The sequence below is a fragment of the Panthera pardus genome, unplaced genomic scaffold, assembly GCF_024362965.1.
Source record: "Panthera pardus isolate Hobbes unplaced genomic scaffold, ASM2436296v1 HiC_scaffold_11, whole genome shotgun sequence".
Lineage (NCBI taxonomy): Eukaryota > Metazoa > Chordata > Mammalia > Carnivora > Felidae > Panthera > Panthera pardus.
The window spans coordinates 73,857,959-73,870,326 of record NW_026526666.1 but is presented as its reverse complement, the minus strand read 5'-3'; the positions used below and the strand labels follow the sequence as shown (position 1 = coordinate 73,870,326).

The window sequence follows — 12,368 nt, the reverse complement described above, 5'->3', positions numbered from 1 at the left end:
ACCTTTTACTTAATTCCTAAACTGCCTACCTCACTCAAAGAGTTATGAAGATCAAATAAAATGAGTCTGAAAGTGCTCTGTAAAAACAGAAATGCTATACAAATAAAATACTACCTTCATTAAGGTTGTAGTTGCTATATAGGAAATGAACTTTAAAAAGCTGTACTGCTGACATAAACCCTGCCATATTCAATTTGTGATAAAGAGCGTTTTACCCGTTCTACAGATCGTGCTCTCTTCTTTGGCCGAGTAGGCAGTGCATCTTCCTTCGGATTGGTGTCTATTGCCCAGTAGGACCCCTAAAGGTAAAGAAAGAAATATTAACAGTATATCACAGCAACTCTATAAGGTTAAAAATGGATTTTTACAATCTTCTGCTCCAGAAGCAAATATTTTGCAGATACAACAGTGGAAAAGTAGCATGAGAAGAAATACTAGCTTTGCACTGAGAAAAATAAGGTTTACATGAGAAAAAAGGTCCATTTACAACTAGATTATTAAAGAGGAAAAAAAAAAATCACAATCTGAAGTAGTTAAGTCCAAGAACTTCTGCCACAGCCAAAGAACAAATGAACACACTTTTTAAATATATACTAATTCTTTGGACACATATGATAATTACAACAGCATATGACATTCAAGTCTGGGGAGAGTTTTATATATATAAAGATACTACAGTTTCCATACTCTAGGACCTCACAAATCTAAATGGTAAATGAAACCATTTTATATAAAGACAAACTGCTTGAACACATTTTATATAATAAATGCATCCTGGAGAGCAATGGTCTGTACATAAATCTTTTATTGCTTATTGTGTTAAAGCTTTTTAATTATTTATCCTCTCTTAGATACAAATTCTCAAGACCACTCATTTGAACATACATATTTAGCACCTACTGTGTTCCAGGCACTCAAGAATTGGGACTCCCTCAAAAAATATTTGAAAAGTATAGATCATGAAGAAACCAAAGCTCAAAAAGAGAAGTGGTTTGTTCAACCAAGGGTATGAGAACCGGGACCAGAACCAAGGCGTGCTTCCTTTCTCCCTCAGTTAACTTGTTTATACACACACACGCACACACACGGGAGGAGGGCAAGGAATGAGGGAGAAAGTAAAAGGAAGGGAGGGAGATATGCATTTCAGAAACAGAAATACAATGCACATCCCAGTTTTATAATTTTACAATTAATCCAGTGTTAAAAGTTTAATCTTTGCCTCTATTACTTCATTAACATTCTCAGGCTGTTTTTTCAGGCAGTATTTGACAATAAGGGGAAATATAGCTCTCATCTAACAATCCTCATTCTTTGTGTCCAACATGAATTATCTGCTTATCATCTTTTAAGCATACGTACCATGTTCTTTCACACAGCTTTGCCTACCCTACATGCTGATCTCAGTACCACTGACAAACTCACATTCTACCTTCAAAACCCAGCTCAGATCCCATCTAAAGGAATCCTTCCTCTGATCCTCCTACTAAATTCATCACTCTCTCCCTCTGTAAGATCTCCACACATTTTATACATTTAGACCACTGACTGCACTTTACATTATAAGCTTATTTATAGGTCTGTATCCTTTCTGGGCTGACTGAGTTCCTTAACGGTAGAAACTCATTTCTATATCCACTGCGCCAGGTACAATGTCAAATACATAGTAAGTACTCAATAAACATTTTTTGAAAAACGAAGAAGAGCATTTGAACAGTGCCAACAATTTTAAGAGTACAGGGTATGATACCAGGTCTTCCCAGGTCCTAGTCTATAAAGGTACCTCAACTTAGCACTCATTTCATCACCCAGCCATTACTGGAGGATTCATCTCTATCTTTTCAAAGTAGTCACTGTGGTTTCAGCTAATGAATCTAGCAGACCTGATATAAACTTGCCAAGAACCATGTAAAATGTAGACACTACAGAAATTAAGCACTAAAAATGAAAACAATGATTTTTGAGTAGGTTCAGCTAGCAAGTTGCAAAATAAAGAAGGAAAAAAGTTTTATATTCCGTTGTTATAGAAGTTGAAAATTAAAGCAGGAAGACAAATACCAACACTTGTTGAACAATAGTTTAATGTTCATGGAAATGACAAATTCCAGTGTTTCATGCTGTTTTCATGGTGTACACTTGTGTGTTAATCTGGGGAAACGGTTCACTGTCCAAACTTCAGACTTATTAAACATTTTAATAAAACTATTTTTAAAAGTATCTATTCTTCCACACAAAATATGATGGGTGTAGCTTATCACAAAGAAAAAAATTGTTCATACGCCTAACTATTTAGGATATAGTCACAAAACCCTGAATGCCTAAATGCAAACACAAACCGTTGAAATTCACAAAAGAAATTGTAAAATCGTCCACCTTAGGTAGCTCTTGCTAACCTACTGACTGAATTTCATCTGCAAAATCACAGGTTTGGATTAAATGACCTTAAAATTTCCCTTCACAAATGAAAACCACAAGATACCACTTCACACCTATTAGGACGTCTATTATCAATCAATAAATAATAATAAATAAAATAAAATAATAAAATAAAATAAAATAAAATAAAATAAAATAAAATAAAATAAAATAAAATAAAATAAAATAAAATAAAATGTGCTGGCAAGGAAATGGACACACTAATAATGCAAAATGGTGCAGTCACTGTGGAAAATGAGTGGCAGATTATCAAAAAATTAAACACAGAATTACTATGTGATCCATCAATTTCACTTCAAGGTATATACCCACAAGAATCAAAAACAAGGACTTGAACAGATATTCATATCCTCATGTTCACAGCAGTATCATTCACAATAGTTAAAAGGTAAAAGCAACCCAAATGTCCATCAATAGATAGATAATATGTGGTGTATACATACACACACACATACACACACACAATGGAATGTTATTCAGTGTTTAAAAGGAAGGCAATTCTGTCATATATGCGATAACATGAGTGAACCATTATGACATCATGCTAGGTGAAGTAAATCACAAAAAGACATGGTGTAATTCCACTTACATAAAGTACCAAGAATAGTCAAAATCACAGACACAGAAAGTAGAATGGTGGCTGCCATGGGCTGGGGGATGGGAAGAGGAAGAATTACTATTTAGTGGGTGTAGTTTCAATCTGGGAAGTGAAGGAGTTCTGGAAATAGATGGTGGCGATGGTTGTACAACAATGTAAATATGCTTAATGCCACTGAACTATACACTTACATGGTTACAATGATAAATTTTATGTTCTATATCATACCACAAAAGGTCCCTTTCAGCTACCTTTAAAAAGCAGTTATCTTTGTTCTTCCTTAATAATATTTCTCACAGAAACTGAACTGCCCAAATATAACCTATCTACAAACACACATTTCATCGAACTTCTTCCCAGAGTAAGGCCTACTACTCTAGGCTCATGTGCAACAAGTAGGAAACAACAGTTTATTGTTGTGATTTTATTTTTAAAACCAACTTCATTGGAGTATACATATTTTTAAATGAAGTACACCCATTTGAAATATACAGTTCAAGGAGTTCTGACAAATGTATACACTCATGCAATACCAAAATCAAGATACAGAACATTTCCATCACCCCAAAAGGATCCTTTTTGTGACTCAGCAAGCAATTCCCTTTCCTTTGCCCCCACCTCCATCCCATACAACCATTGATCAGCTTCCATTATAAATTATTCGCCCTTTTCTAAAATTTCACATAAATGGAATCAACCTGTCAAACTATTTTCCACACCGACTAGCAATGCATGAGTTCAGCTGCTCTATGTCCTAACCAACACTTAGTATTTTAAGTCTTCAAGGACAAACAATATAGTGGAAGTTGTCATTGTAACTCAGTGATTTTTATGTGTGCTTCCTGAATGAATAATGATAGTAGGCAGCATCTTTGCATGTGCTTGCCATCCATGTATCATTTTGCAAAGTGTTGAAAACTTTTGCCCATGTTTTATTTGGATTATAAGACTTTGGGTTATTTGTATTCCAAGAATTTTTTAATATTTTTTGAGTAACAAAAGAGATATAGATAGAAAGATAGATAGATATAGATATAGATAGATAATATATAATAAATATTTTCTCTCAGTCTGTGGTTATCTCTTCATTTTTATTACAGCATCACCTAAGGAGCAAAAATCTTAAATTCAGCAAGTCCCAATTATCAATTTTCATTTTGTGGTCTGTGCTGTTTGTCTAGCTTAAAAAAATACATTTGCCTACTCCAACATGGCAAATATTTTCCTCCATTTTCTTCTAGATGTTTTATAAAATAGTCTTAATTTTTATGCTAAGGTATCTCATCCACTTAAGGTTAACTGCGTAAGTCTGAGATAAGGATCAATATAAATTGAGTCTATTCCTGAACTCTATTCTATTCCATTGATCTACATGTCTATCCTTATACCAATACCACTGTGTCTTAATTATTGTAGCTAGGTAGAAAGTCTTGAAATCAGGCACTACAAGTCCCACAACTTCATGTTTTGTTTTGTTTTTCAAAACTGTTTGCTTATTCTAGGTCCTTTGCATTTCCTTGCAAAGCTTGTTGGTGGGGTGGGGAAGGGAAGGGAGGGGAGGGGAGGGGAGGGGAGGGGAGGGGAGGGGAGGGGAGGGGAGGGGAGGGGAGGGGAGGGGAGGGGAGGGGAGGGGAGGGGAGGGGAGGGGAGGGGAGGGGAGGGGAGGGGAGGGGAGGGGAGGGGAAGAAAAGTATGCTAGGATTTTTATTGGGATTGCATTAATGTTATAAATCAATTTGGGGAAACTGACATCTAACAGTGAGTCCTCTATTCCACAAACATGCTGTATCTCTCCATTTACTTAGGTCTTTTATTTCTCTTGGTAATGTTTTACAGTTTTGAGTAAACAGGTCTATATTTATTTTGTTAAAATACATCCCTCAAGTATTTCATTATTTTGCTACTGTAAATGGAATTGCTTCTGTTAACTTGCAGTCATTCCTCAGTAATATAAAGAAATTATACTGACCTTGTATCTTCTGACTTTGCTAAACTCACTTATTAGTTCTAGGGGCTTTCCCATAGATTAGGATTTTCTATATATGCAATAATGTTGCTTCCAAATAAAGACAGTTTCACTTACTATTTTTCAATATGGATGTCTTTTCTTTTTCCTGCCTTACTCCATTGGCTTGGACCTCTAATAGAATGTTGCACAACAGTGAATACAAACATCTTTGTTCTTAATCTCAGAGAGAAAGCATGCAGTTTCTCATCATTAAATATGATGCAAATTGTTAAGTTTTTGATAGATTTCTTTAATCAAATTAAGGAAATACCCTTTTATTCCTAGTCTGCTGAATGAGTGCCAAAACTTTTCTACACTTAAGATGATATGATTTTTCTGTTTCTTCTACTACATGGTGAGTTACATCAATTAGTTTTCCAATTTTAACCTGCATCGCATTCCTGGGACAAATCCCACTTGATCATGATGTATTCTTTTTATGTATCAATAAATTTAGTTCGGTGCTATTTTATTAAAGATTTTTGAGTAGTCTATTTTCACAAAGGATATTGGTCTGTAGTTTTCTTATTGTTTCTTTGCCTGACTTTGGTATCATGGTGATGCTGAACTCATGAAATGAGCTGTAAACTGCTACTTCATCCACTATTTTTTTAAAAGTTTCTGGAAAACTGGCATCACTATTTCCTCAAGTATTTCAGCTTCTGGTTTCGTTGCTTTTGTTTGTCCATTTTCTATTTTATTTATTTCTAATTTTACCTTTATTGTTTCCTTCCACTTACTTTGGGTTGAATTTGCTCTTTATTTTCCTAACTTCTTAAGGTAAATGCTTACATAACTGATTTCAGACCCTTCTGATTTTTCTAATTTAAAGTTTTAAGCTTCTTTCTCAACATGCATTGGCTGTATGTCACAAATTTTTATATATTCTGCTCTCATTATCATACAGTTCAAAATACTTTCTAATATCCCTTATGATTTTTGTTGTTGACCCAGAGGTACTTTAGAAATGTATCATTTAGGGGCGCCTGGGTGGCTCAGTCAGTCGGTTGAGCATCCGACTTCGGCTCAGGTCATGATATCTCACAGCTCGTGAGTTCAAGCCCCGCGTCGGGCTGTGCTGACAGCTCAGAGCCTGGAGCCTGCTTCGGATTCTGTGTCTCCCTCTCTCTCTGCCCCTAATCCACTCGCATTCTGTCTCTGTCTCTCTCAAAAAATAAATAAACATTAAAAAAAAAAGAAAAAAGAAAGAAATGTATCAATTAGTTTCTAATTTGGGGTTTTTAAAATATATTTTTGTTACTGACTTCTAATTTAATTCTACCAGTCAAAAAATATATATGTAAATTTTCACCCTTTAGTTATGTACTGAAACTTGTTTTCGTGTTACTTTAGTGTCTGGGCATTGTGGACTGATGGGCAATGATGAAATAAGGAGATGCAATCATTTCAAGATTTAGGAAAAATAAGATCAATAAAATCCCATAATGCATGTTAGATTTATAAAGGAATCACATGGTAATTGCAAGAGAGAATAAGTTTTATTCACTTTTTAAAATGCATAAATTTTCTATTTGTTCTTTAGAAAATTTCTAAGAAAGAATATAAGTCATAAAATAACCATCTTTATGAATCAAAACTGCTCAAAAGAGATGCTCAAAAACTGAACCGGGTCCAATGGACTCTGATGAAGTACTGAGGATTAAATAAAACATATATAAAATATTTCCTCCTCCAGTATTTGACCACATATTGCTTCAAATTACTCTTCCAATATTCTTTCTCATCTCCTACAATTTCTATCAAACAGCAAACAAAAAAATATTTGGCAAATCTTAAATTTTAAGGGCTGAAAAGGACCTTTGAAATAATCTATTACAACTTTCATTTGATTGCTTGAAGAGAGCTGTGCCTGAGAAAGTTAAATAATTTGGCTGATCCTAAACTTTCATCTTTTCATTTAACATTTATTTTATTTGTACTTTGCACAAAAAAAGACAAAAGATTAATGATAACAGCCAAACTACATTTAGTAAGGCTTATCAGAAAGTAAATGCAAGAACAGCAAGCTATGCCTAGATATAACCTGAATATTATCTAACCCACCACTGGGAAAATGACACATGTTCAATCACCCAAACTGGTTAAACTTCTCAAACTATGGACAGACACAAGAAAGGTGAACAACCTTTCTCTTAATGACAGTTCATGAAGGGCTGATTGTGTATGTGCTAGTCACAACATTAGCACTAGGAATACAAATAAAAAAGTCAGTCTTCAGCTGTGGTGAAGGAGACGGAAAAGGTATCTGTATTGTTAACTCTCACCACTTCCGTGTTCTTGTTAAAAGTCATTTTCTCAATCAGCTTACCTTGCTTATTACTCTTTTGAAAATGGCAATGCATACTGAATCCACTTTATCCTACTGCATATTTTTCTACAGCATTTATAATTATCTAACATTCTATATAATTCTATATAATTTATGTATTTGTTTACTGTCATTCTCCCATAAGGCTGTAAGTTCCTCAGGGGCAAAGATTTTTGTTCAGTTTCCTGATGTATTCCAAATACATCAGAATAGTGACTAGCAAATAAAAGGCAAGTAAATAATCAGCAAGTGCTAAGTGAGACAAGTGAGCTAAATCTCAGGCTGATCATCATCAGATGCGGCAGGAGGAAAAGGGAATAAAAAACAATTTTAGGCAGAGGAAAAGAGTGGAAATAGCATTTTTAACCTGGCATTCATGAACTCCGCAAGGGTCTATGCACAGGATTCAGGAACATTATGAAATTGGGTAAGGAGAAAATGCTGAAAATTCAGCATGTCCTTCCATTACAAATGTAAGGAACAAATGACAAATCGATTTGATTCCTGTCACGTTAATAGTTTTTGTCTCAAAAGGTCAGTCATTACTACTCATTATTCATTTCCACTTTTGTTATTTAATAGGCTACCACACTCAAAAATACTACTACTACTATGCTGCCACATTCAATTTTGTTATTTAGTGTTACTAAAGCAGCATGTAGATTACTGAATCATGAATTTGTTATAATATTTTTATAACAATTTTAATATAACTGTTTATCTTTTGCATCCTGATTATTCTGGCTTAAGTAAAATATTATTCTGGGGAGCGCGGGTGGCTCAGTTGGTTGAGAGTCTGACTCTTGATTTCGACTCAGGTCATAATCCCAAGGCTGTGGGACCGAGCCTTGTGTCGGACTCCGCACTGAGCATGGAGCCTGTTTGGGATTCTGTCTCTCTCCCCTCTGCTTGTAATCCCCAACTCATGCAAAATAAAAAATAAAAATGAAGTTAAATTAAATTTAATTTAATTTAAATTTAAATATTATTCCAAGAGGGGTTCCCAGGCTTCAACAGAACTGCCAAATTCTGGTGCTAAAGTCACACAGATCTATGAGACAATAATAAATTAAATAGGACTAGGTTTTAAAAAAAAAAAAAAAAAAAAAAAAAAAGGCAAGAAAGGAGTCCAGATAGCTAAAGAGAATTTTTTTCTTTTTTTAGTTTTTCTTTTGCTTTACATGAATGCTGTTTATTTCCTTCAATATTTTAGGTGGCATGCTGATTCTAAGTTTTTTTGTAATTATTAATTCATAAATCCTGAAAATTCATTAAAAATGTATTATTGATACTAACAATCCAAAATTCAAAGTCTTAAGAACCTTTACGGTACTTATTTTTAACTTCTCTATAAGCTATCACAACTAGGAAAAGTTGTGCTAATACACAATTCATAATCACTTTTTTATGTAGCAAAAAGCTTTACACGTGAAGACTGGCCAACAACTCTCAAGAAATCTTTATCTCTGAACCTAATATACTGTATGAAATTATCTTTATAAGTGATTTCCTCCCTAGACCAGAAGTCTTAATGGCAGTGATCTCTTAGTCATCCTTGTATCTCCAGAGCCAAGCTTAATAACTAGCATAAGTTATAATTTAATAAATGATTACCAAGCTTAACTCCAATAAATGTCTTATTTGAAGATACACTAAAATTATTAAAATAGTTAAAATATTCAGAACTTCCAGAGGTTCATGGGACTATAGATACTGCTGCTCTACTTGTTTTTATACATACCCAGTATTTTATTCAAGTTAAAAGGAATAAAGGATGTAAAAATATATTGTGCTCATGGACTGGAAGATTTAATATTGTTAAGATGGCAATACACCCCAAATTGATCTCTAATTCAATGCAATTCCTATCAAAATCACAGTTTATTTGTAGAAATTAACAAGCTGACCCTAAAATAAATATGTATTTGACCTAGAATAGTCAAAACAATCTTGAAAACGAAGAAAAAAGTTGGAAGATTCACATCTCCTAATTTTAAAAGTATGAAATTATAGTAATCCGAATTAAGAGTCTAGAAATAAACCTGTATATTTACAGCCAAAGGATTTTTCCACAGAATACTGAGATAAAACAATGGGGAAAGAACAGTCTTTTCAACAAATGGTGCTGGGAAAACTGGATATCCACATGCAAAAGTATGAAACTGGGCCTCTTCACAGCATACAAAAAATTTACCCAAAATGGATCAGGGACCTAAATGTAAGAACTGAAAGTATATAACTCTTAAAAAAGAAATATAAATCCTCATTACCTGGGATTAGTCAATGACTTTTTAGATATGACACGAAAAGCACAACAACCAAAGAAAAATAGATAAATTTATCAAAATTTAAAGTCTGTGTTTTATCAATAGACACTATCAAGACAGTGAAAACACACCTGCACAATGGAAGGAAACCTGCAACAAACATATGATACCGGACTTGTACCTAAAATAGATAAAGGACACTTAAAACTCACTAATCAAAAGACAACCTGATTAAAAAATGGCCAAAGGATCTGAATAGACACTTCTCCAAAAGAAATATATGAATGGCCAATACACACATGAAAAAATGAACCTCATCATTTACCGTTAGAGCAATGCAATCAAACCCATAAGAGAATGAGATACCACTTCAAACCCACTGGGATGGCTGTAATCAAAAAGGCATAATCAAAAGGGTTGGCAAGGGTATGAAAAAACTGGAAGCCTCATAACTGTGAAAATGTAAAATGGCATATAGTTCCTACAGAAAAGTATGGCAGTTCCTCAAAAGATTAAACATATGACCCAGCAATCCCATTTCTAGAAAAATGAAAACATTATGTTCATACAAAAGCTTGTACAAAAATGATCATAGCAGCATTTTTCATAATAACCAAAGTAGAAACAACCCAAATGTCCATCAACTGATGAACAGATAAATAATTGTGATATGTTCATACATATCACAGAGTATGATTTAGGCACAAAAAAGGGATGAAATACTGCTACATGCTTCAATATAGATGACCCTGAAAATCTTACGCTAAATGAAAGAAGCCAGACACAAAAGGCCACATACAATGAGTCTATTCACATAAAATGTCCAAACTGGCAAATCCATAGAGATGGAGAGTAAAGGCAGAATGAAGGATGACTACTAATGACTACTGAAGGGTTTCTTTTTGGGGTGATAAAATAAAAACGTCCTGAAATTAGACAGTGGTGATGGTCCCACAACTTTGCAAATATACTAAAAACCACTGAATCATATGCCTTTAAACGCTAAATCTTATAGCATGTGAATTAGATCTCAATAAAAAATATTTAAGAAAAAATAAGAATCAAGAGCTCTAATCTAATAAAGTGATATGCTTAACGGTCAAAAGTCACTTTTCACAAAACCAAGTCAGTAGTATTGCCCAGAGAGAACTCAAATCTCTTGATTTCTTTGGACCACGTGAGTCTTTGATACAAGTTCTAACTAGTCATTAATGTCAGAGAAAGTCAAGCAGTTCATCTACTTGAAGAACTCCAAAGATTCTCTCAAACTCGTATTAGTAAACTAATGTTGAGAAATGAAATAAATTGTCTTGACGCTGCCTTACTGATCAAGAGTAAAAGAAGAAATAAAGTGACAACTTCTAAACACCTAAAAACCATCCTTAATTTAAAATACCAAGAGAATTAATGCATAATTAGAAAAGTTTCCTTAAGAAACATACAACAGCCACTTCTTGGTTAACTAGGAAAAGATAAATATCATTCTTGTGATAAATGTTTATTAAACAGCCACTATGTACAGATAAAATGCTAGGTGCTATGGGGGTATGAAGATGTCAAGTACAAAGACCCAATCCCCAAACCTTATCAACAAAAAACTCACAACAGAGTATAACAGATAAAAATACAGATAGCTACCATCGTTCAAGAACTATAATAGTGGTATGCTCAAAGAGCTATGGTAATAAAAAGAAGAGAGGTGAAAATAAACAGAAAGGAAGAAAAGTTGTTACAGGGAGAATAAAGACTTTTACCCACTGTTCAGAGTAATGTGGACATTTCAGTTGGCCACCAAAGGATGAAGAAGATGGAAAGAAAGACTATTTTAAACACAATGAAGATAGGAAAATACCTTCAGAAATAAAAAGATATAAAACTGCATCATAAATGGAAGAAAAATAATGCAGTATAGCCTGAATATAACTTTAGGGGCATGAAGCGGGGGGCTGGAGTTGAAAATATGACAATAGAGACATGTTTGTGGTTTTACTTGCATATCATAGCTAAAGGTAGCATTGCAGAAGATAGAGCAGAGGGAAACAGATTAGAGGAAGGAGACCAGTTGGAAGTAACACAGTAATATAACTTATCATTAAAATAACTTTATTTCTTAAAATTCTCATTTCTTGTAATAACTTTGTTTTAAACATAAAAACCCAGGATCCAGGGGCACCTGAGTCCCAGTGACTCAGTTGGTTAAGCGTCCAGCTCTTGATTTTGGCTTGGGTCATGACCCCAGGGTTGTGGGATCAAGACCCATGTTGGGCTCCATTCTGAGTGTGGAGCCTACCTGGGACTCTCTCTGTCCCTCTCCCCAACTTGTGTGCATGCTCACTCGATCTCTCTCTCTCTCTCTCTCAAAAACACAAAACAAAACAACTCTTTAAAAACCCAGGATCTGAAAACATCAAAGATGTAAGAAATCAGATGTAAGAATAAACTAGGTTCATGAGCTTCCTAAACCCTGTACAGATCAGGGCAGTACTACATATCTTCTTACTATAAAAATGAAAAAAAAAAAAACAAAAAAACAAAAAACACAATGAAGCAGAAGCTCCTGGGCATGTCTCAGGTCCAGGAACTGGCTGGGACAAACAAAAAAGCCCTAACGTCCCAGCATCAAAGCATTTGATTAAACTAATTTCACCAATTATCTGTGAACATACCCAAAAAGACCAATGGAAATTCTAGATTTAAAAATCCAGTAACCGGAATAAAAAGTTCACCAGACAG

At 34.3% G+C, this 12,368-nt stretch overlaps 1 protein-coding gene across 5 annotated transcripts in view; it reads right to left on the bottom strand.

The window, feature by feature from the left end:
• Nucleotides 1-12,368, bottom strand: part of FOXJ3 (forkhead box J3) — a 147,685-nt gene that overhangs the window by 59,366 nt on the left and 75,951 nt on the right. For all 5 annotated transcript variants that reach the window (XM_019429184.2, XM_019429185.2, XM_019429181.2 and 2 more), the window contains one exon: nt 216-299. In XM_019429184.2, the coding sequence (XP_019284729.1) occupies nt 216-299 (84 nt within the window). The remainder of the gene's footprint in view (nt 1-215; nt 300-12,368) is intronic.